At 39.2% G+C, this 24,991-nt stretch overlaps 2 protein-coding genes and 1 non-coding gene across 6 annotated transcripts; 2 read left to right on the top strand and 1 right to left on the bottom strand.

The window, feature by feature from the left end:
* The first annotated feature begins 356 nt into the window (after positions 1–356).
* Positions 357–8,200, top strand: LOC109062385 (intraflagellar transport protein 56-like). Of its 2 annotated transcripts, XM_042757734.1 has the most exons (17): positions 357–1,389; positions 2,593–2,739; positions 2,827–2,922; positions 3,071–3,185; positions 3,599–3,648; positions 3,742–3,887; positions 4,067–4,238; positions 4,360–4,537; positions 4,628–4,683; positions 4,917–4,970; positions 5,097–5,160; positions 5,956–6,044; positions 6,127–6,210; positions 6,291–6,360; positions 6,544–6,650; positions 6,949–7,082; positions 7,774–8,200. In XM_042757734.1, exons 1-17 carry the CDS (start codon positions 1,387–1,389, stop codon positions 7,883–7,885), a joined length of 1,677 nt encoding a protein of 558 aa, XP_042613668.1. In that variant the 5' UTR covers positions 357–1,386; the 3' UTR covers positions 7,886–8,200. The 2 variants fall into 2 exon arrangements, with proteins under 2 accessions (XP_042613668.1, XP_042613667.1); XM_042757733.1 differs by lacking the exons at positions 357–1,389; positions 2,593–2,739 and having other exon boundaries at positions 2,853–2,922; positions 4,917–4,979.
* On the bottom strand, positions 774–846 carry trnar-ccu. The gene has a single exon. It is a non-coding gene; the product is annotated as a tRNA-Arg (tRNA).
* Positions 8,201–9,042: 842 nt separating the features above from the next.
* Positions 9,043–23,891, top strand: LOC109062334 (ubinuclein-2-like). Of its 3 annotated transcripts, XM_042757730.1 has the most exons (17): positions 9,044–9,664; positions 10,983–11,099; positions 11,187–11,288; positions 11,585–11,713; positions 12,555–12,655; positions 12,839–13,355; positions 14,356–14,426; positions 14,540–14,669; positions 15,103–15,212; positions 15,372–15,482; positions 15,581–15,721; positions 15,816–15,863; positions 17,606–17,651; positions 17,757–19,088; positions 22,182–22,389; positions 22,679–22,747; positions 23,328–23,891. In XM_042757730.1, the coding sequence occupies exons 1-17, from the start codon at positions 9,362–9,364 to the stop codon at positions 23,372–23,374; spliced, it is 3,582 nt and encodes a 1,193-aa protein (XP_042613664.1). In that variant the 5' UTR covers positions 9,044–9,361; the 3' UTR covers positions 23,375–23,891. The 3 variants fall into 3 exon arrangements, with proteins under 3 accessions (XP_042613666.1, XP_042613664.1, XP_042613665.1); XM_042757732.1 differs by lacking the exon at positions 11,187–11,288 and having other exon boundaries at positions 9,043–9,664; XM_042757731.1 differs by lacking the exon at positions 22,679–22,747 and having other exon boundaries at positions 9,045–9,664.
* The last annotated feature ends 1,100 nt before the right edge of the window (positions 23,892–24,991 follow it).

The following is a 24,991-nucleotide window of genomic DNA, read 5'->3' as shown; positions in this document are numbered from 1 at the left end:
GTATGATTAGAGAGCAGCCTTGTTGAAATCAAAATGGTTTTCAGTATTCTTTAAGACCTTTAAAAGTTAAATTCATAAAGTCATGACATGGCTAATGTTGTGTGCATATCAAAAAATGATTATCTCAGTATTTTTGTTTTCCAATTCAAATACTGAGCATTACAACATCAACTCAATGCGTTGTTTAATGCAAATATAAATTGAATGAGTTTATGTGTGAATCTACAACAAACATCTGCCGGTGGGGTATGAAAACTTGTTTTCCCTTTGTAAGCTGATTTCTGTGTTTTTGTTCTTGTTTTAGTAATGATATTTAATAATGGCATTAGCACTGGGAAATGACAAAAATACTGCAGAAGAATATCACCTTTTGCAGTGTGATCAGAAGGTAAAAAAAAGTTATGTATTTGAGCCTGTTTTGTTGTTCTGTTTTTTGAAAGTTGGAAGTTTTATTTTCAAACTGAGAAGTGTTGCTACAGACAACATTGTCTGCTCCCTAGACAATAACATTTAAAGAACATAATTTGTGTTCTTTTAATTTTATTCCTTAAAATTTTCTTTGCTTGGTCTTAAAATGTTTTAGTTTTGGCTTCATCAAACCTGCAGAAACCCTGGTTTTAGTGCCTCAAGTGTCTGCCTGGTTCAGATCTGCATGTTTGAGCATTAGCTGATGACCAGCTGTGCCTCGTGCATGGGTATTATTATTACTGTGTATATGCATCAATCAAATATCGGTCGTGTTATTGGTATTTAAGGGATAACGGAAAACGTTCCACCCCAGATGGGACTCGAACCCACAATCCCTGGCTTAGGAGGCCAGTGCCTTATCCATTAGGCCACTGGGGCTTCAGAGGGCCTTTGATGTTTCTGTAATATTTCAACCATATTCTGATTAAAAACACAAGGCAAAGCGCATATCAGATGGCGGTCTTCTGTCATTGATCTGGTTGAAGAGTGGGTTGCTAAGCAACATCGTGACGCCGCGCCGCTAAACCTGGCAGTCGAGATTAGCTAGAGAACATTACACACAACGTAACGAGCACATTTATTCATTCACTGTGTTAGTATTTATAATTAAATTTAATTCAGGAAGTAGGATCGTTTATTTCTGTTCAAAAGCAAACTTAGATCAGAGTAACATCTTGTACGCACACCCAAACATAGTCGCTTAGCAAGTTTGTTAGCTAGTAAGCTATCTGGCTAGTTCACTTCATCTACAGAAATACTGTTCCTGGATTTACGGACATCTAAGTTCAGTCGATGCTGTTTGTAGATCTGTTGATTCCTTTCATAGGCTTTCTGGAGGTCAGAGTGCTAGTAAAATGACCGGCTAGCTCCAGGCTAGTTTCAGGATTGTGTGTTCGTGGACAGTAAAGCACCATCACCATGGTGAGTATCAACAATATACGATATCTGGATTTGGTTAGTTATTAAGTTCATAATAACATGTTCTGAGCATTATTGTGCTTATTTTACATTTTACTTGTTACTTTTGCTGGTGTTATGAGTATCACGTTTTGAACTATGTATTGTAGCTTTATTTACTCCTAGATTTAATTATTATAACTAAACTAAATTTATTTTAGGGCTCCTTTGTTATTGCAGTAGCTGGCTGACCATGTAAAATAGACTCTACTAATATTAGTCAACCTCCCTATTTGTTCTCTATGAAAATATTTAGCATCAAATAGTCTGCAACAATTGTCTCGTATAGTTAGGTCACTTGAATTCTTCAAAGCGCTGCACATTGTAGGATAAGATAGTACTTTAATAAACTCCTAAGAAATTAAGACATTACGGCAGTAAATATCACAGTCACAGGAAAAATCCTTGTAATAACCAACAGAAAATAAAATGTAAAAACAATGCAAAACTAAAATGCAGTCAGTATACAAATAAAATCATATAAAATATACTAAACACTACTATTAAACAGTTAGGGGCTTATCTTAAATAAATTAATACTTTCATTGAGCAACGATGCACTGATCAAAAGTGACAGTAAAGACGTTGATAATGTTACAAAAGAATAATATTTCAATTTCAAATAAATGCTGTTCTTTTGCACTTTCTGTTCATCAAAGTATCACTGAAAATATGAGGCAGCACGGCTGTTTTCAACATTGATAAGAAATGTTTCTTGAGCAGCAGATCAGCACATTAGAATCATGTGACACTGAAGACTGGAGCAATGATGCTGAAAATTCAGCTTTACCATCACAGAAATAAATTACATTTTAAATATAAATTCAAATTGAAAATAGTTATTTTAAATGGCATTGATAATATTTAACTATTTTTCATTTAATGTCGACAAAATAAATGCATATTTAATAAATTAATATTTCTTTCAAAAATATTAAAAATAATAGCCAATGATAAAACATGTGCACAATATACATGCTTAGGATCAAATAAAAAGATTGGGTGCTCCCTGGAGTGTTTTGTTAAAAAATGAGAGGATGAAAAATGTATATGAATAATTACAAACCAGAGTAAATATGTATGTATATGTACTTATAATGAAATAATGGAAGTTATCTGAACTATTGTACGTGCTGATAGCAGCAAACTCTTGTTTCTGTTCTGAAGCTCTTGTCTCGGATGAAACCTGCAGTGGGTGGTGAAGCATCCACCAGCTCTAATGAGAAGAAAAGGAAAAATAAAACGAAAAAGATTCCTAGACTTGAGGATTATTTAAACCAAAGAGACTATCTGGGAGCCCTGACCCTATTAGAGGTACAAAAACAAACACATGAGAGCTACGATTACATCTCAGTCTGTAATCGTCATTGCATGAACTTGCCTCAAACTCTGTGATGTCAGTTTCAGTTTCAGTTTCCAAAGGTGTCAGTGGAGCACGCAGACCTTTGGATTGGCTTCTGCGCCTTTCATTTGGGAGACCACAAGAGAGCAATGGAGGTTAGTAAAAGAGATGTTGGATCCAGTCAGTTTATGCTTGGTCAGGGAATAAATCACCTTTAGAGAGCGAGGGTGTGTGACATTATGGCTGATTGTTTTTTGTTTGTTATTTGCTTTATGTAAAATTTTACTTATTACATATATTCAGGAGTACAGAGCTCTCACTTTGAGGCCGGAGTGTCCAGTGGAAGTTTGGGTATATCTGGGCTGTTCGCTCTTTTTCCTGGGGCTTTATAAAGAGGCAGAGGAGGCAGCGTTAAAAGGTTTGTCTTCACATACTATACACACTGTTCTGAAAGAAGTCTCTCATGCTCACCATTTTTTGTAATCAAAATACAGGAAAATCAGTAATATTATAACAATTTCAAATAACTGTTTTCTTTTTGAATATATTTTAAAATGTAAAGTATTCCCGTAATGGCAAAGCTGAATTTTCAGCATCTTTACTCCAGTCTTCAGTGTGTCACATGATCCTTCAGAAATCATTCTAATATGCTGATTTGGTGCTTAAGTAACATTTCTTCTTATTATTATTATCAATGTTGAAAGCAGTGCTACATAATATTTTTATAGAAGCCATGATACAACAGGATTCTTTTACAAAAAGAATTTATTAGAAATATATACTTTTTTGCAGCACATCATTCCAAAAATTATAACACGCTGTCTTTTTCAGGGCCAAAAACTCAGCTTCAGAATCGCCTACTCTTTCATTTAGCTCATAAGGTGAGTTTTTCCCAATGTTTCACGCCCGGCTTAACGTTATTTTGCTAGTGCATCAGTTGATAAAAACATGATCTGCTTTGTTTTTCTCTGAAGTTCAGTGATGAAAAGAAGCTGATGGGTTTCCATCAAAACCTGGAGGACGTGACAGAGGACCAGCTGAGCTTGGCATCCATTCACTACATGCGCTCTCATTACCAAGAGGCCATTGATATCTACAAACGCATCTTACTGCAGAACAGGTGCTTCAGAACCTACACAACCAGCTGCATCATGATCGCATCAACATATGAACCAGAACCTCTGAGTACCATTACATTTTTGCATTTAATTCTGTCTTTATTGTATGTAAAGTCAACACATTCTTCATACAGCACAACAGAAATATTGACAAATGATTTGTCTCGCTCCAATTCTACAGAGACTTTCTTGCCCTGAATGTGTATGTGGCTCTGTGTTACTATAAACTGGATTACTATGACGTGTCACAGGAAGTGTTGGCCGTATATCTGCAGAGTATTCCTGACTCTACTATCGCCCTTAACCTCAAAGCCTGCAACCACTTCAGACTCTACAATGGCAAAGCTGCTGAGGTCAGTTATACTACTACTGTATGTTTTCTAATACACAAGATGAAAGTTGATGATTATGATCCTAAAAACAACATGAATTGTAACAACATGCCTTTTTTTTTTGTTCCTCTTGACTCTTTAGACAGAGTTGAAGAACCTGATGGATATCTCTTCCAGCTCGTTTCAGTTTGCTAAAGAGCTCATTCAGCACAATCTGGTTGTGTTTCGTGGGGGTGAGGGGGCCTTGCAGGTTTTACCTCCTCTGATTGACGTCATATCAGAGGCCAGACTCAATCTGGTCATCTACTATCTCAGACAAGGTATGTTGATCAGGCGTGACCTCTTGTTTTTGCAGATACAGTGAGACTGGCCTATCAGGTTTGTTATTAACTTTGTCATCTCACATTTAGATGACATTCAGGAGGCCTACAAACTAATCAAAGACCTTGAGCCCACCACACCCCAGGTATTTAGTTCTCCTTTTTTTATTCTTATTTACTGTCAGTGACTGGTAAGTGGTTATAACTGATTAGAAAGGGTTTTATCTGCTGGTGTGTGCTGTGGTATGAATGGACTGACAATTCTAAACTAATCAAAGAATATTTTCCACCATATGGCACCATTTTCCATAATCCAATCCATTGTTGTAATACATTTTGGGTCCAGTGATAACATTTTATCCTCTGGTGTCATTCACAGGAATATATTCTGAAAGGGGTAGTGAATGCTGCTTTGGGACAAGATATTGGATCGGTTCGTGAGGTTTATTTAAATCAGATAGCAGTATTTCCTCTCAAACTCCATTTCTCAGCAAAGCCTTTGCACATGTTTCCCAAATCTGTGTTCTCTTATCTCATTTACATCTGTGTATTTTTACAGAGGGACCATTTAAAAATCGCCCAGCAGTTCTTCCAGTTGGTTGGAGGCTCAGCCAGTGAATGCGGTAATATCATTGTTTAGTCTAACAATAACAATATTAGCGCTGGTTCAGCAGCCGGGCCCCTGTGCTGTATGGAAGGGAGCCAGTGACAGATTGTTTTCTTGACACAAACTATATATCATCCTGGACTGCAAAATTTAACTTGCACCTAACATGGTTATATTATTTTATAAATATTTTTTATGAAAATTATTTTTGTCCCTAATGCAGGATTGCAAAATCGTAATTTTGAATGCTAAATAGGCCATTTGTGTGATTCATATAGTTCCGCTGAGTGCTGGAAGCGCGGCACTGTGTTCATTTACACGCGAGCAGGTGATGTTTTCAGTGTCTCAGAGCGGATCAGTTTGCAGTAAGTGCTGCTCCGCACAAACTTCATCTTCCCAAATTTGCAGTGAGAATCTGTTGTCAACCAAAAAGTAGCTTTGAGGTCTCCCCTTTTATTTTTGTTTTCTTCAAAAATAAAAGCTCAGCGGTTTAATGTTTGACAGGAGAGAAATTAGGACAACCGTGAATGTTAGTATTGCAATTTTACTTTTGTTCTGTAAAATAAAATAAAAAGATATATACTGTGTGTGTGTGTGTGTGTGAACAAACAAATTGCAGTTCCCACTAGAGTCACCAGCTGACTGGCAATTACCAAAGATTTTTTTTTTCATTACTCGGCACTGTTTTGCTACATAGCACATGAATAAAATGTAAGTTTTGTACATTAGCATGGCTGAAGATGCATTTTCCTTTGCCCTGGACATGTACAACACATTTAATGATCTATTTTCTGTTGTCTTTTTCTTATAGACACAATACCGGGCAGGCAGTGTATGGCCTCTTGTTTCTTCCTGCTGAAACAGTTTGAGGATGTGCTTATATATCTCAACTCAGTCAAGGTAATGCACATATCAGAGTGTTTGGTCTAAAAGCAGAAGCATTAAAACATCAACATCAAACATCTATCTTGTTTCCCTGTAGAGTTACTTCTACAACGACGACACATTCAACTTTAACTACGCTCAGGCCAAGGCTGCCCTGGGAAACTATAGGGAGGCTGAAGAGGTACAGAACAGCTGAGATTCAGTAAAAATGATTTAGGAACCATCTGCACATATGATTAAATCTGAATTGAATGTGAACAGGTGTTCCTGCTCATCCAGAATGAGAAGATCAAGAATGATTACGTTTACCTGAGCTGGTTGGCACGCTGCTGTAGGTTCTCCTATTTCTCTTTGAAAGTTTTGAACCTTGGCCAACAGTTTCGCCTTTAATAAAGATGAATGACTTGAATAGTCTTTGGAAGCCTCTTTTACACGGCAACTCTTTTTAAATAGTCATTTCTGTAGATGCATCAACCACTCGCTCTCTGATGTCATCCTCCCTCCTCTGTTCTAGACATCATGAACCAGAAGGCTCGACAGGCCTGGGAGCTCTATCTGAGACTGGAAACCTCATCTGACCCTTTCAGCCTCCTGCAGCTCATCGCAAATGACTGCTACAAGGTGCAATATTATGATTGTAATTTAGCCAGGCATGACTGTAAACACATTTTCATTTATATATCAGCTTGTCACTAATTGCTTTTTATATATATATATATATATATATATATATATATATATATATATATATAATGATAAAGGCACTGTGTTAAAAGTAGCCATAATGGGATAAGCGTTTACCATTGCTATTTCTTCAGTCAGACGTTTCTGGCTGTTGTTTCTACAGCCCTGTTTATGCTTGTGTCCCCCACAAGGTTTTGTTCTGAAAGTTTCAATAGATTATTTTAACTCTTTTCAGATGGGACAGTTCTATTATGCAGCTAAAGCGTTTGATGCTCTAGAGAGACTGGATCAAAACCCTGAGTACTGGGAGGGGAAGCGTGGAGCATGTGTCGGGATCTTCCAGCTCATACTGGCAGGCCAAGAGTCCAGGTATGAACCAGTGACATGCCTGAGGAATGATGTGTTAAATTGGTTCAGATTATTAAACTAAATTCTTATTAGACTCTTATTAGTTCTACATTTATCCCAGTAAACCCTGACATATGAAATAATAGTCATAAAAATCACTTTTTTTTCTTTCTTTTTTTAAACGGAACAGTTTATTGAACCTTTAGACAAAAATATACTTTAAAAATGTCATATGTGTTTTTTCTGGAGAATCATATTTGATTCATCAGGCTTCTGTGGCTTATATAGTATGAAATAGTGAGAATGTGGAAGTCACACTCAAGGAGGAAAAAACAAGCTCTGAAGTTTTATTCAAGCTCAAGCTGAGCAAAAATATGCAACATTTTACAGCAAAAAGATACGTGTACCACAACCTGGAGGTGGACAGTTTTAGAATTATACTTTTTTTACTTGCTAAAATAGAATAAACTGTCAATCAGACAATGAAGGCATGTGGTAGACTGTGTACAACAGGTTTTTCAGCAAAGTTGTGATCATATTTAGAGGCCTTAGAAATTTGTGTATCATATATGATACAGTAGGCTTTATAGGGTTAAAAAAGACTGCCGTAGCTCACCAAATTTTTGCAAAATCAAGAGAATGAGTTTTTGACCTCTGCTCATGTTTTCTATATTTATATTTTCTTTTTTTTATTTGCTTTGTTTGTTTTCAGAGAGACACTGAAGGAGGTTTTGCCGATGTTGAGGAGCACTGGCAACCCACAAGTTGAGTACATCATCCGCATCATGAAGAAATGGGCCAAAGACAACAGAGTGGCTCTCTGATCGCATTTCAAATGAGCTAACACACTGCAGTAGTTCTTCTTGGACATTTCATTTTTTTGTAAATGTTATTCATTTTTTTGTATGGTATCCTTATGGTTGTTTATCTGTCAACAAAATATGAGTACAACAGTTCAGATGCATCTAAGAAAAAAAAAAACATCTTGTGCTCTTATAAAGTTAGAATAAGTGCAGCCACACTAAACATTTACTAAGTGTTTATTACATTATGTCTTTTTTAATATTTGCAATATTCCATGTCAATTAATGTTTCTGCGAGATGGACAATGCAACAAATAAAGTTTATATGTTTCCAAACTTGAGGCAACATAAGTCTTTATTGTTTTGTCTTGGGAACAATAAATGTCTGCTAGTGTTTTAATTTGATAGCTTTTATACAATTATATAGAGTGCTATGAAGATTCATCTGTTTGAAGAGTTATCTAGCACCTTTGGAACAAGTGATATCAACGACTAATGCAATTAAATTGATTTAACCTAACAAGAAAAGATCAGAAAAATGAATATGATGTTATAGCGTCAATAAAGAAATTATATTGTACTGTCATATTGGTAACACTTTGAAATAAGGTTCCATTTGTTAACATGAACTAACAATCAAAATCTTTCTATTTATCTTTGTTAATTTCAGCATTTACAAATACATTATTAAAATCAAAAGTTGTATCTGTTCGTATTATTTAATGGACCTAAGCTAAAATGAACTAACAAAAACCAGCAGTATTTTCATTAATGTTAACAAATATTAATAAGTACTATAACAAACGTATTGCATATTGTTAGAAACATTAGTTAATGCATTAACTAACGTTAACCAATGGGACCTTATTGTAAAGTATTACCATTATATTACATTACATTTCCTAGGCTATTTAAATCCAACAACAGAACCTCAACACATATAATAAGCTCTCTTAGAAAACACCTTGAACTGCATTTTGTTGAAAAAACTCCTCTATTAGTTCCATATCTATGTATTAGTTCGATTTCAAGTGGAATCCTTTTTTCCATTGTAACATCTCTAATTGCTCATTAGAGCGTCTGTTGCCTGTAGGGCCGCCTCTGATTGGACGCGCTGCTGCCGGCGGCGTCCTCTGATTGGCCAGGGCGACCTCTCCGTCGCGCACGCCGTTTCCGGTGTCCGTGTGCGCGCAGGCTCAGTTCGCTCGTCTCCGCTCTTTTATTTACTCTCGCTCACCTAAGATGGCTGTTCGGAGCTCCTGAGTCCCCCGAGCGTAGCGACCGAGGATGCTTGCGCCTTCAAAATCAACTTTCACCCGGCCATCCCTTCCCAGGCGCACCCCGTAAGGCGCGGAGGGGACTCTAGCATCAGTACTGCCTCCGCACGCCCCGTCTATCCGGCGCGAGGCTCTTTAAATCAAGTTGTTTGGCGAAGTCAAGCCTCGCCACTGTGTGAGTGAGTGAGTGAGTGAGTGTCCAAGAACACTGAACATCCAAATGGCCGAACCGAGAAAAGTGCAGTTTGTCACCCTGTCGGCCCTAGCCGGCGGTCCGGGCGCGGAGGGCAGGAGACGGCGGCTGGAAGAAGACGAAGCCGCCGAGATGAGTTTTGACACAGAGGGCAGAATGAAGATGACGGGGACCGGGGTGACAACAGCGGGTGACCGCGGGGCTTTGATCGAGAAACGAGACAGCGACGAGCTCAAAGGGAAGACAGTGCGCCTCAACCTGTGTCTGTCCGAGCCGAACGAGCAGTGCTCGGCCGAGTTCAACTACAGCGAGCTCATCCAGTCTCAACAGGTACAGTAACTATCCGGATCGCTTTAGTGAAGAGTGTGTAGTCAAACCATTACTTGTTGTTATTATAAAGCCATCGCTTGATTGTTTTTGCTGAGTTTGCGTATGCATTAGCCTGTTAGCAGAGGAGTCCAAAAATAAAAGTCCTCTTCAGGGGATCTCTTTCGAAATGGCAAGGGTGACACATGTTATGAGTTAGTGAGAAGTGCATTTAATTGTTTATGAAGTATCTCTATCCTCCTTGCTCATAAACTTTAGATCACTTTGTTGAGTACGTGACCCTTGTGGCCCCAGGGCCTTCTGCCTACAAAATCATTAAAGGAGAGCTGAATTGCTGCTAACTGTGTTTAAGTGCTGTTCGTGTAACTTTTATGAATGTAGTCCTGGCTTTGGTCATCTGTCAGATGTTTGCTTTTGTTAAAAGTACACTTTTAGCTAATTAAAAAAAATATTTTTTTTGCTAATAAATACATAAATGTAATTTTTTGGGAATTATCATTAAAACTGTTTACACTCACTTGTGATAAAGACTGCGTGTATCAGTCTTGTAGAAAAAGCTGTTTTGTTTTAGATGAAGTGGGATCCTTCGTGTTGCGATCACATGATCAGCGGTGTCATTATAAGTTGCTATTAATAATATCAATGATAATAATAATACTACTACTACACAAGATGACAATGGAGTCTACAGCAACACCAGTTCAAACTGAATAAAGGAAGATCTGTTTATTATAAGCATGTGTTGCAGTTACGTTGTCTGGCGCTTTAGATGCGTCAGCTATTTAAAGTCGGCTCGATTCTGATTGGCTCTCATTGTCTTTAATATTTTTTGAACTTGATTCCATTGATATTGTTCCTCTGTATCACATTGTTGGAGCTGTGGTGTGTGGACTTCCCTATTCTTATAGAGTTGGAATGATTATTAATTAAAACTTTATATCTATTGGCCTTGGTGTCATTGCTTCCACACAAAAATTAAAATTGTCATCATTTGCTCTCCTTCATGTCTTTTCAAACCTGTACGGCTTTCTTTCTTCTGTGGCACATTATTGAAGATATTTTAAAGAATGTTGATAACCAAACACAGTTTCTGTTTTGGTTCCCATTGACTTTCATTGTATGGACTTAAAATACAATGGATGTCAGTGGGAACTGAAACCGTTTTTTCTTTTTAAGGTGGACTGTCCCTTTAAGTTTGAATGGGTCCCAGAATAATATTGATGCAGAATGTGTTGTACTCATTGTGTTCCACAAATTCGAACTGGAAAAATGAAATGCCCCAACTAGCCTTATTGGAGTGATTTCATGTTTCCCTCCCCAGGCCAAGAAGAATCCACCGGATTCTAAGTCTTCTCTGGACCCGAACGATCCCTTTAATGATGCTGAGAGAGAACGTCTGGAGGTCGAGGCACTGGCCAAAAAGCTTGAAAGCAAATACGTAAGTATTGTTCTATGATTTTAAGTTGCATTTCAGACGTGTGGGCACTCAAACGTCACCTTGCCGCTACCACTGACGTCCTTACAGGGTAACGCAGGGAAAAAGAGACGGAAAGACCGGATGCAGGATTTGATTGACATTGGCTTCGGCTACGATGAGAGTGACCCCTTCATAGACAACTCGGAAGCTGTGAGTGGGCACTTGCCATGGCAACAGACAGACATCACTATGGAGATGATCGATTGGCATTTAACATGCTGTTTGCCAACTCGGTCTCATTGCTCTCTGAACTTAAGGGTTTTTTGTTCCTTTTTTTTCCCATTCATGTTGATGTCTGCGATGAATATATTTAGATTTACCTCATGGATTGATTTGAAATGTGTGGTTTTGGAGTCATTATACCATCATAGCGGGCTAAAACTTTGCCGTAACCTCAGAAATGCAGACAACAAACAGTGTAAATCATTGTGTCTTCTCCCTGTCAGTATGATGAGCTTGTTCCAGCCTCCCTGACCACCAAGCTTGGTGGATTCTACATTAATACGGGTACTTTGCAGTTCAGAGCTGCCTCTGAATCTGAGGGAGAGGATGGAGGCAAAGAAGTCAAATCCAGGGTGAGTTTACTTGGTTTTTGCCAAGTCATCTTGGGTGATCCGATCAGAAGTGGTCAGTTGAGACAGATGTTTTAATTTTCACCTCAACACGAACGTGTGTATCTGTATGAGGATGGCTTTTCCAAATCAGGTCAGATGAAGGAGCATGAAATCATCAGAGTTTAAAACCCTTCGCATGTGACTTCGTTCAGATGTGGTTTGAGTGAGCGGATCACAAAACAATTTGAACCCCATTTACGCCTCTATTTATAATATGTCTCGACTGAACACTTGTGATCAGATCCCCACAGACGGATGTTGTTACCATGTGTAAACAGAGCCACTAAATGATATATAGACCCGTTAAAGAGACAGTTCATCATTAACTCATCCTAATGTAACTGCAAACACATAAAACTTTTGTTCATCTTTGAAACCCAAATGAAATCCGTATGAACAGAGTGGTTTAAACAGTCTGTGATGAACAGATTTAATTTAGGCTTTTATTTGCATATAAACATTGATGGATGCACATACATAGAGCTCATCAGATATGGCAACAAAAGCTCAAACGTGCTTGTTTGACATGTCATATTTAAATAAAAGCCTATATTAAATCTGTTTATCATGTAAAGTGATTTTGACTTGGATTAAACTGCTGTAATCATACACTAATTTTTTTTTTAAGTTTTGATGGAATGGTCTTTCAGTGTAGTGACAGAAATGTGTCAAGATTCAATAAAAATATCCTCATGTGTTTCACAGATTTACAAAATCTTATGGGTTTGGCATGACATGAGATGTTTTTCATGAGACCCTATTTCTGACGTTTGTCTTGGAATGTGGTGTTTTCTGATTGTAGGTGAGAGATGGAGAGGAACCACTAATAAAAAGAAGGAAGAAGAAAGATGGAACCAGTATAGAGGAGAAAAAACCCAGGAAGAACAAAGTAGCCAAACAAGGGTGAGAATTAGCTTTTGTGTATATACATCTCGTAAAACTGATACTTGTATAAGTCATGCCATTTAAATGGTCACTTTTCTTAAAAGTGAAGTGTGTTAAGTTTAGCAAGACATTTGTAGACTGACTTTCCAAAGAGTGGAAAAGGAGAAATATCAGTTTTTATGACCATATATTTGCTCACAGTGTGGCTGGTCTGAGCCTTCATCGTCCTGAGAAGAAGAAGCGGAAGAAACTGATGAAGGATTCGCTCTGTCTGGCTGCGATGCTCCGCCGCTTCACACGAGAGAAGGAAGAGATGAGGAAACGAGATGCCAGGGCGTCTCATCCGGGCCCCGGTCTCACCAGCACACCCAACTCCAACAACCTGCTGCAGAACTCCCATCTCCAAGGCAACGCCAACAACAATGACCTTTCACTAGCCGACCTGACGGCTGACCCCGGCATGATGTCATTGCTTAGTTCAGCCAATGAAAGCGAGCTTCAGGATCTCATGCATGACCTGGACTTTAGTTTTTTAGACACAGGGCCCCAGATGCCCCCTTCAGGCAGAGAGAATGGGCAAGTTGGGTTGGGTTCATCATTGGGGCACAAGATTGGAGGAGGGGGTCTGATTCGAGCGCAGGGCGGGCTCATCTCTTTTCCACCTCTCCCCGATGGTCTTCCAGCCCCTTTGATCAAGCGCATCGAAGACCTTCGAGCTGTGAGTCGTGCTTTTGTTATTTTTCTGCAGCCCTCAATTCAGTTATACAGAGTCATGTCATGAAAAAACAAATTCTTGATGTTTTGAGTCAAAACCATGCATGGGGCTTTAAGAACTTAAAGGGATACTCCACCCCAAAATGAAAATTGTCATTAATCACTTACCCCCTTCATCTTTGAAACACAATTTAAGATATTTTGGATGAAAACCTGGAGGCTTGTGACTGTCCCATAGACTTTGCATGGCTGATGGCAGATGGAGTATTCTGACGACGACTTTCATACCTTTTATGGACCTTGACACTGTTATTTATTTGGCAGTCTATGGGACGGTCACAGGCCTCCAGGTTTTCATCCAAAATATCTTAAATTGTGTTCCGAAGAGGAACAAAGCTTTTACGGGTTTGGAACGACATGGGGGTAAGTGATTAATGACAAAATATTCATTTTGGGGTGGAGTGTCCCTTTAAAAATCCATTTACTCATTCCACACTAAAAAAAACGCTCTTTATGTCTCTAATGTTAGCCGACTGAAGTTTATTTTTAACAAGATCCCTGATGATTTCAGTCTGATCTTATCTGTTTCAGAGACACAGTGTAGGGGCGTTTACACAGAAGTCTTCAAAATGAATGATGACTTTTGCTAATGTTATAAGTAGACCTAAGAACAAAATGTATGAAAATACGCCTTTAAAGCCATCAGAAAAGTGGTTTATAATCTATTCCAGCTTGTTCTGTGAAGGCAGATGAATTTATAATAATAATGGGCTTTGGATATTTTTGGTGATAGTCTCCCGTTACATAAACTGCATTACATCTAAGTTTAAGATGTAATACATTAAATGTTTTCACTGAAGGTAAACGCATATAGTTACAGAGAGCAAATATACGCCCACAAAACCACTTCCCATTTTAAAAACACTTCAGGGACTTCATGTTCTTACAGTAATACCATTTTCCTGCCTAACTTGATTTTTGTTTTATTTATTTTTTTAACTCAGGCATCGAGGCAATTTGATCAAGAAGGCAGAAAGAAATTCTTCACTCTGGATATGAATAATATCTTGCTGGAGTGAGTAAAATCTCAGCGTGTTCTCATTCAGCTGTCATCCATGACTTTAAATTCTGTGGTAATTTCTCGTAGTCTGTTGTTTCTTGTCGTTGATCATTTTTCTTCTCGTTCAGTATTGAGCTGCAGGTTCAGGAGCAGCCGACAGACGTGCGTTCAGAGGTGTACTCTCACCTGGAGGCCTTTGTGCCCTGTAACAAGGAGGCGCTACTAAAACGACTCAAGAAACTCAGCCTCAACATACAGGTGAAGGACTAGATGATACTTTCCCATAGGGGATTGAGATTTTATGCTAACAACAGAAAGATGTTTGTTCTTGTTAATGTTAGTGTTGGAGTAGCTAAAAGTAGCAATGTTACTAAACTACATTATAAAATGTAAAAAAAAAAAATATATATATATATAAATTAAAAAATTATATATCATCTAAGAGTTAAATCATTTAAAAAGATTTTGGCCCTTTTAACCACTCTAATATAGTAAGATATTTTTATGAGTAGCTTGTAAATGCTGGTGCAATTTTCAAACAGATTAGCTTGACTGTAGTTTAACTGCTTTAAATTATGACTAGCTTACAGCAGTAAGACTGTAAGACAGGCAATAGTTTAGATCAGCTTCCCGACAGTGGATACATCTCAGATCTCTCAAATGTCTCCATGCTGTCTTTCTCTTTAATCAGGATGACCGGCTGCGCACACCCTTGTTAAAGCTGAAACTAGCCGTGTGCAGCGTGATGCCGGAGCAGATTGCCAGATATAACATGGATTGCATGGCAAAAGCTGCAGCTAAGTAAGTCTTAAAGTTTCCCAACTTCCTGCCTCTTCCTGCTTTCATGATTTGCTTCTTTAGCTTAGTGGAATGGACTGTGGAAAATGAAAAACGGATGGTGTGGATATATAGAGAGATTATGAGATTCACTTTGTGTGTGTGTGTGTGTGTGTGTCACAGGCAGCAGATAGAAGATGGAGTGAAGAATGGATCGGAGGATGATGATGAAGAGAAACCAGGAAAGAGGGTGGTGGGACCAAGGAAGAAGTTCATATGGGATGACAAACTCAGGTTTAGATTTTAGCAAGTTTAAATCATGAATAATAAAGCAGAGCCACCAATAGGCTGACAGTGTAAGAAGTAAAGGGTGCATGTGTGTGTGTTTTCAGGACTCTGTTGTGTAACCTGGTGCGTGTGAAGCTGAGCTGCTATGAGCTGGAACAGTGCTCTCTGTCTGTGGAGGACTATCTCAAAGCCTTCATGGAGAATGAAGTCAAGCCACTCTGGCCCAAAGGCTGGATGCAGACAAGGTGTGTGTTTGATTATGTGCTAGCGTTACCTTCTTCTAAGTGAGATACCATGTAACTGAAAGATTCTTTCCTCTTTTTTTTTTTTCTTCTCCAGGATGCTTTTTAAGGAGAGTCGGGCAGTACATGGTCACCTCACTGGCCTGTGAGTAGATCAACATCTTCATATGTATTTACACTGATACATGCATACATAGTTGGGAGAGACGTAAGATAGTTGAAAAAGGGTCCATCATAAACACAAGGCAGTGTTTAACAGATGTGCTTGAGAAAAACAATATGCAAAGTGAATTTTCTACATAGAACATTAAATTAGTCTAACGTCATTGCAAATATATCTGGGTCTAAAAATATATCTCCTTGCTTATGTATAAAGTAAATTAAATTATTTGGCTAAAGATTAGCAATGAAGGATGCAAGTGATCATACTAATGAATTATGAACTTGCGTGTACAAATACAGGATATGTTTAATTCAGATGTTCTGAATATCTCTTTTTCCTGGCTTGTTTATAAAAATCTGAATGATGTGGAGCAAAATAAGTATTTGTAATGGGATTGTACATTAGTAAATAGTCTTTTTTTATGTTTACTTGAACTGTTTTTGTAAATTGTGATACATTCCCCAATAACTAATTTTACCCCTTGAAGTGACTTTCTAATGTTTCATTGAGAAGATATATTTCTAGCACCTCATGCTATAGATGTTCTTCTAATTTCAGTTGAAGGCAGACATTCTGAAATATAAATAGTGGTTGTGGGTGGTTTCTCATATCTCCTTGCTTAGAGAAAAACACATATTTCCTAATGTTAGTCTAGAGGGGTGTCCCTCTAACTTTATTTAATGCTTTCAATGGGAATGTTGAGTTTTCAGCCAAATGTGCTTGATTTGTGTGGAATTAGTGTCATAATACAAAAATTGTGGTGCTAAAATAGGCTTCATTTGAATTTTAACACAAAAACATTATGACTCTAGGGTTGCTGTCACTGTAACTTAATTAAGTTGATCTCTGTGGCAGTGCTGCATGGAAAAATAAGGAAGAAAATTCCACTGCCCTGTTTGTGGTGGATGGTAAAAACCTGATGTATTTTCAGTTCCTTATTGTTTTTCACATGGATTAAAGAGTCAGGAAGTGGATTTTGAGAGAATGAGCAACAAGTGTTGGTCATTTTGGTCTTTAAGTGATTTGAACAAATATTAAGAGGGAGAGGGTAGACCTTGGATTATGTAGGTTAAAGATGGATGGTTTGCAATGGAAATCAGATGTCTAAAAAGGTACAGACTTGCTGTAGGGCACTGGGATTGTGTGGAGAATCTGTCTTTTAAGGCTTCACATCAACGCAAATTTTTGGAACGAAAATTTGACCAAATTTTTGCATGCAATTTTTGTCTGTTCAGATCAAAGCACAAAAATGACTGTTGGTGGAACTTCTAGAAAAGCAGAAATACACCTGTGCACAAGGCACTCTGCAACGTTCTGATTCTGACACTCACTTATCAGAGAGAAGAAAGGAGGTCAAACAGTTTTTACATGTACACTAAATGCTTGAGTATAGAGAAAAAGAGCGTTCTGGATTCTTCCTCTACAATTAACTGTCGCTTAGCAAAATCCTTTTTGTGAGCGCCACCAAGCTGCAATTTTATGTAACAGCAGCAGTTCTGGGCATGTGACCATAAGTGCCAATCTTATTGGCTGGTCAGATTTATTAGCAGTCTGTTGCATTGAAGCCATGTGAATGTTGACTCAAACAGACACATTAACATTCAAATTACAATGCTTCATTGCACCAAATATTGGTCTTGGTGTGAACAAGTCTTTAAACTACTCCAATCATTTTGAATGGTTTTAAATGCCTAATTGTGATTGCTGAATTGTTTTTTCAACAGGGGCAAGAAGAGGATTGTTCCAACCCCAAAAGCTGCCAAAATGACAGTATGTAAAACTGAACCATTACATCCATATACTCAAACACAGTGCAATTTCATCACTTTTGTCCTCCATGTTATTGGCCATTGTTTTACCCATGATCTTTTCCAGGAGGCCAGCTGGACACAGAGACCCGCTCAAGGTGTTGGATCCACCTCTGCCTCACCTGCCTTACCTGCCCCAGCGTGCAGACAGCCCTCCTCCACCTCTGAACCCATCTGCCTTTCGGATTCACTGGATGAGGATCTGGCCACTAACTCTCTGGACTCCATTTCCCAAGCTCTTGCACTCCTCAGTAATGCTGCCAAGGGTCTGACGCCAAACAATGGCGTTCCCGCCGCCTCTTCTCCCAGTGTCCCCAGATCCTCTTCTGGAGTCGCCCACTATTCTTCTCCTCTGTCACATTCCACCCTTCCAGCAAAAATAGAGTCTTCTGGTATCTCTATGGCAAATATGAGCACTCTTTCTACCTCTTCTTCCCTCTCCTCTTCGCTCACCTCGTCTCCTTCATCTTCTATGCGAGGCGAGACCTTCGGGATGCTAAAGGATGGGGGGCCTGTGCAGAGACCCTTGGGAACGCCCGCTCACAGAGCTGGCATTTCAGGAATGAACACGGCGCAGTCTGCAAAACCCCGTCCGCCCCCTACTGCCTCGCCCCTCTTGCCTCCACAGCAGAGGTCATTTGGGACAATGGGAGTGAAGTTGGTTCAGACTCCGCCCCCTGTTGGACAAACAAAAAACTGTGCTAACAAATCCACTACTGGTGGCGGTACTGTGGTTTCCCAGCAGCCTCGTATGAACACTCATTTCTCACAGATGAACACCAAGAGCCCTCAGCAGTCTCCTCCTCCAACCCCTTCCTCTCCTTCCACCCTTCTCTCACAGGCTAAGACTCCCTCATTGCCACACAACCAGTCAAACTTCATCACGCCCATGCAGGCTACGCTCACCAAGTCTTCCCACAGTAGCAGCTCTCCCATCATCAAACTCACACCGCGACCCCCTGCCCCCACTCCTCCTCCTTCATCCTCACCCTCACCTTCATCATCTCCCTCTCTCATCCACCCCAGGCCTCAAATGATCCCCAGCTCGCACCAATACAACCCCAAGAATCCAACCTTCAGGTCCCCATTTACCGGGCAAGGAACCACAGTGGGATCCGGAGTCAAATCCGGGTCAGGACAGGTCAGTTACAGTTTTGCAGGTGGACACAAATCCAGTAGTCCACCCAGTGGTGGCACAAACACCACCAGCGCCACCCTGATGGCCACACCCCTGTCTGCTGGGTGCCTGGATGGTAGCCCCTCCCCTTCAACAGTACCAGCCAATCACAGCCAACGGCAAAGGCCAGTGGGAGGGACTAGTCAGAGTGCCAAGTCTTCAACGAGTCGGGCATCAGCCATGACCCTGCCCTCTCCTTCTGTCTCATCTCATCTGTCACAGGTGAGTCCAGCAGCATCAGTCACTTCAAACCCGTTTATACAAAATGTTTGGTCATACTAAATCTAAAACTTTCTTTGGTAGGCACTTAACATGTATGCGTTTGGCAGCTGTTTTTATGCAAAGCAACTTCAGTAGTAAGTCACTTAGTAGATCACAAGGGCAGAGTTTACACATGGCAGAGTATGGCAGCCGCCAAACCCTAGGTAATCGTCCCCGCGACCTCAGAACAAGATTTTAACCTAGTGACCTTCCCCCAGAAACTCTGGCCGGTGCAACTGGTGCGGTGCCAATGGACAACGGACCGAGGGGGAAACCCTCACAACCCCCCTTTGGGTGGTCTCTTATGGTCACCAAGACTGCATTTATTGATCAAAAATAGAGTAAACCAGTGTGTGTGTAATAATTAAAAAAAAAAAAAAAAAATTTCAACTTCATGTTGTTGTTTTTTTTTTAACTTTAACTTTTCTCCAGGATTATTTGAATAGAGAAGGACAGCATTTATTTGAAATAGTAAAGACTTTACATTTGTTACAAAAACAAATATCAGTTTTGCTATACATTACCAGCATAGATGGAGGGTGAAACAACTCCAGGGTAAGGCTAAAAGCAGCCAAATGTATTAAACATCATAAACCTGTCTTTTTAGGCAAGAACCAGACATGGGTGTCATGTAGGCTAAAAAAAATGTTTAATGGGACTTTGTATTTAACGTGATTACAATTGAATAAAAATGTTAGAAATTGATAATTATATAGGCCTAACGTTTCCTTTCCACTGTTATTCAAAAAGCGAATCATTTATTTATAGAAAGTGTCATTATCACTAACATTGCTCTATCGTGAGTTTAAGCATTCTCAAAAAAACAAAACTATCGTTATAATCACTGAAGCAATTTACACTGTGAAATGAATCTCTTACATTGTATGTAGCCTACATCTGCGCTTTGTTGTTTATGATGAGAGAATTCGCAAGAGTCAAGAATTCAGTCAGTGAACGTGCGGGCTCTCAGAAAAACGATGACACATCTGAATGCCTCTGATTGGCCATTGCATTCCTAAGCTCAATAGGATTGTGTGTGATTGGTTTAAATGTGCAACACTGTTAAAACGCCTAAAATGAAATGCGGTGCAAGATGAGCAGATCTAAATTTAATGCCATAATCGACACTGTCTGTTCATTTTTTACTTTGTTGGCAACAGACGTAATGTATTTAATTTATTTGTGCAGGGGCATTTTTGTCCAATTTAGTGCCATTTTTGCCCCAAGTCCCCCGTCCAGGGGAAGGCTAAGCCTTCACCAGCCTTACACACGCTTCGCCTATGATTACCAGTGTTTCCCATACATTGAATTATTTGTGGCATTTGACTTTGTAAGTAAACATGAGTAGGGGTGCATGATAAATATCGGCCGATTATTAATGCGCATCTCGTCAGTAATGACGGCTCTCTAATCAGTGGTAAATTCCATCAGGTGCGTGATTTCACATAGAGCAGCTGTTACTACACAGAGCCCTTGTTAACTGACAAGCTGCGCAAATCCACCTTCATTATCAGCTTGGATTTGCGCAGCTTGTCAGTTAACAACGTCTCCGTGTAGTAACTGGCTTTACTGACATGATGCGCATTAATTATCGGCCAATATTTATCGTGCACCCCTAAACATGAGCACTGCAAGTTTCAAAATCAAAATGCGATAGTGTTGTATATGAATGTATCTCTGAAGGGAACTGACTGTCTTCGGAAAAGTTTCGATGGCATTTCTATTTTATCTGATAAAGTAGTGTTCATGAGCGGAGCTGCTTTGATTATGGAAACCGCTGTTTCTGCTGCTCTCAAAGCGCCTCCTGCTGGCAGACAGTGAGTTTGCATTTTCAATAATAAGCCCCTCTCCAGCAACATGTTTTTATTGTAGATAAAAAAAAATTGTTTTCTGCAGCAAATCAGAGCACTTTTCATACACTTTATCCTGGCTGAAGAATTATTTTATTTTTTTCAATCTAGACTTGAAAGGATCAAGGATGCTTTAAATTTATCAAAAGTGATGATGAAGACATAATTTTACAAACGATTTCTATTTTAGATAAATGCTGTTCTTCTGAACTTTCTATTCATCAAAGAATCCTGAAAAAAATTCTACACTGTTTTCAGCATAATGTTTTTTTTGAGCAACAAATCAGAATATTAGAACGATTTCTAAAGGATCATGTGACTGGAGTAATGACGCTAAAAATTGAGCTTTGAAATCACAGCAATGAGTAACATTTTTTTAAATATTTTAAAATAGAAAAGTTATTTTAAATAGTAAAAACATTTCAAAATGTTACTGTGTTTGCTGTATTCTGTTCAAAAACTTTTGATTGGCATGTATACTAGCCTATAGTTTGAAGTTAAAGATATTAATATTGATAAGGTGAGTCTGAGATGTTTATTTGACAGTGATTTCACATTTCTTGTACGTATGAAGGCTAAATACAAATAAAAGGTGAACACAAATTTTTGCTAGGGTTTTTTTCTGAAATATTACATAGTTTTATAGGAGGAGGTTTCATAGACTTAGCAAATAAATTTTCATAAGTTTGTAAGTACAGACATCTGTTGTGGGTGTTCTAGGCAGTTTTTATGAGGCTTTTTTAAATAGTGTTTATATTTATATTGGAATTATATTGTATCGACCAAAATTAAGTATACCGTGATATAAATTATGGTCATATCATCCAGCCCCATGTTATTTAAAGATTTGGAAAAATACCACTTGTATTCTCTCCGGGTACCTAAGTAAGTATTGTAAGTGACCTGTCAAAAACATTTCACTGTATTTGTGGATAATTTCCACAAAATCCTTTAACTCAATCAACTCTCCAAACACACAGACCCTAACAATAGAAATGAGTGACCGCTCGTCTGAGAAACAGTTGCATTGTTGGCATTGTTTGTGAAAAAATTGTTTGCAGATGTAGTTTAGTTTTGTTATTGTGTACTCCGATGCCAAACAATTCATTCAGGTGTCTACATTTTATTTTATTTATTTATTTTTCTCAGCATGCCCACAACCCCCAGTACTTTCATACCATTAATCAAGCCCTCTTTCCCACAGGTGTCTTCAGCTTCAGGAAGTAATCTCTTGGGCTCAGTGCCCCCCTCCCTCCCCCTGGGTTTCGGGATGCTCGGGGGTCTAGTGCCTGTTTCTCTACCCTTCCAGTTCCCCTCGCTCCTCAACTTTAACCCTGCAGGCCCTGGAGTTCCTGGCTGCAGCACCATGGGAGCTTCCCCCGTAACCAACTCAGGATACACCCTGGCACAGAGTGAGTGTGTACATGAGCGCAGCGGCTCTGTGTTTCCTGTGCTGGGGTTTTGCTTGTATGTTCGCGTGTATCGTGTTTGGCTGTGTTTTTGTAATGTGGCTCGTCTGAGTGTTTTTCCGTGACTCCCTAATCTGTATTTTTTTTTTTTTCCCACTTTCTTCCTCTTTCTCCACCTGGCATTCTGTTTTGGTGCTGCATTCCTGCCATCTCATTTGCTCCTGGATTGCTGTGAACTCTTCTGTCTTTCCCTCTGTCCATCTTTCTTTCCACCTGTCCTGCTGTCCCCCAGATCTGTTTAAGAGTCTTCGGCCAGGGTCTCAGGTCGCTCTACCTCCCCACTTGCAGCTTGCTTTCTCAGGTAAACGCTGCAGAAACCCTCCAGCTCACTGTTGCTCTCTCGTAGTTTTAGGTTGTTGACCTTTACTTCCTCTGCTCGTTTCAGTCCTTTTTTTGTGCTTTGTTAGTGTGACATTATCACTGTTCTAAAACCCAGTGTGCGGATGGCTGTCTACATAGGCAGCTACCTTCTGAGGGAGAATCCAAACTCAAGTGATATGATTTGAAACCTTCTTTAGAGCTGGGTATTGACACAGATTTCACAATTCAATTCTGCTTAGATTCATTTGGAAATAATTGAGCAGCCTATAGAGCAAACCATTTTCTATCAAATACTTTTCAGTATAAAATAAAACCTGTATGTGAATTACCTTGATTGTCCCACCTCACTTCTCAAGTTTCTCACAATGTATTCTGGGATTGCTTTATCCACAAAGACTAGAGGCAAGACGAGGTCTTTTGTAAGGCATGCTCGTGGTTTGGAACAGCCTTTGCGTTGGTATATGTTGCTCACTGGGTTTGGAACAGATCATTTGTTCTGTAATTTGAAATGTGGATTTTAACTGCACCGTGACAGAAGAGTTTTTCTGGATTTTCTTCAGATGCAAACCAAAGTCAGGGGGGAGACACGAAGAGGAAGTCCCACTGACAGTCACAACCAGAATGTAGAAGTGGACACCACTGGCGGACAGATGTTTTCAGCTGCTTGGATGAACTCCTACTGCGCTTTCTTTCAGACGGAACTTCATTAACGACCCTTCTTCACTTAACATCCTTCTGCTTTTAATCGATCAGTGTTCTGGATGACTGGAGTGAGCTTTGGTGCATTAATATTATTTTTTGTTTTGTTTGTCAACATGTTTACACAAGACCTTAATCACTGTGGACATAGAGCTAGAGGAAGTGAGAGGAGTACGAAACAAAGCAACATTATTTCTATTTAAGCTAATGTCGGCTGGAAACGTGCATTCCTGTGTTTATTTTCTGAGTAGATTTTTGTTGAACTCCTAAAGGGATGTGATAGTCCAACCGTTTCCTTCTACTGACTGTTAGAATAGTAGCTGTTAATAATACATATGGGTAAATTATTTATAATTTTTTGACAGGGATATATTATGATGTTTAAGTGTATTAGTAGAATAAAATGGGTATGTATATAAAATATTCATTAAGATTGTGATATATTTTCTTTGGAGGTCAGTATGTATGATGTTCCTCTCATCTGTGCGTGCAGATGTCTTGCTGTCTTTGGTGCTGTGTATCTCACTGGACCTTGTGAAAGAAAAAAACCTTTCTTTTACGGATGAATGAATCGTGTGAAAGCTTTTCATAGAGGAAAATGATGAGATTATGGCCTACTTGAACTTTTAGTTATGCTTAATATCAGTACAAGAACTCCCAAGTCTTTCAATAAAACGCCTTAGTTTGTAAGTTTAAATAACTATGCAGGATTGTAAATGCTTCAATGCAAAGTAAGCTATTGCTTAGAGCTCCACTTTTGACATTAATTGTGTTTGTGTGTGTTTTCTGAGTGTTTGATGGGTCTGCCCTGTTACCTCACTGGACTGTTAGTTCTTCCTTCCATGTCTCTGTTCATTTCATCCTGTCACCACCTGTTTATTTGAAAATGTCTGGCACAGCTCACCTGCATCTTATGACTGTGTTCAAATGAGAAATGGCACCAAAGATGACAGCATTCGCTCAGAGTTGACAAGCAACAGTTCAGGTGTCTGTGTGTGCTCAGTGTAACATCCTAAATGTGTGGTCTCTGTGGATATTGTGATGGACTGACTTTTAAAGTGCCCCTATTATGGGTTATGAAAGGTTCATATTTTGGTTTTGGGAGTCCAGGCTGACATGCATGCAAGGTCAAAAACACTTTCATTGTCTTATAATGTGCATTTATTTTTACCTTACTTGCTCAACGACTCCCAAACGATTCGCTCAACGATTAATTTTTCTAAACCCCTCCTTTGCGTGTCGCTAATCTGCGGAGATTGGTCCGATTGGTCTCATTTTCATTTCATCATGCCTGTAAAACTGAGAAAGCAGTGTTTGTGAGCGCAGTGCTGCTTTGTTTACAGCCGTTACCAGGGAAACCGCTATTTTAATAAGCATTTTCATTCAGACCAACTCGAAAAGACCAACAAGTGGGCGGGCAATATGCTAATGTTTCATGTTGACGTCAACATGAAAGGGCTTGGGATTCGTTTTAAAAATGACTCGTTTCAGTGATTCAGAGTCGACGCTTTCTTTTGAGAAACAA

This window comes from Cyprinus carpio, chromosome A6 (assembly GCF_018340385.1).
Source record: "Cyprinus carpio isolate SPL01 chromosome A6, ASM1834038v1, whole genome shotgun sequence".
Lineage (NCBI taxonomy): Eukaryota > Metazoa > Chordata > Actinopteri > Cypriniformes > Cyprinidae > Cyprinus > Cyprinus carpio.
This window is presented reverse-complemented; position numbering and strand designations above follow the sequence as displayed.

Excerpts from the sequence above, each read along its gene's own strand:
- LOC109062385 (XM_042757734.1), top strand. Across the intron at positions 3,888-4,066 it reads CGCATCTTACTGCAGAACAG|AGACTTTCTTGCCCTGAATG; the intron begins GTGCTTCAGAAC and ends CCAATTCTACAG. Across the intron at positions 6,361-6,543 it reads GAGCTGGTTGGCACGCTGCT|ACATCATGAACCAGAAGGCT; the intron begins GTAGGTTCTCCT and ends CCTCTGTTCTAG.
- LOC109062334 (XM_042757730.1), top strand. The coding sequence starts at position 9,362 with ATGGCCGAACCGAGAAAAGTGCAGTTTGTCACCCTGTCGGCCCTAGCC. Across the intron at positions 14,427-14,539 it reads ATGAATAATATCTTGCTGGA|TATTGAGCTGCAGGTTCAGG; the intron begins GTGAGTAAAATC and ends CTTCTCGTTCAG. Across the intron at positions 22,748-23,327 it reads CTTGCAGCTTGCTTTCTCAG|ATGCAAACCAAAGTCAGGGG; the intron begins GTAAACGCTGCA and ends GATTTTCTTCAG.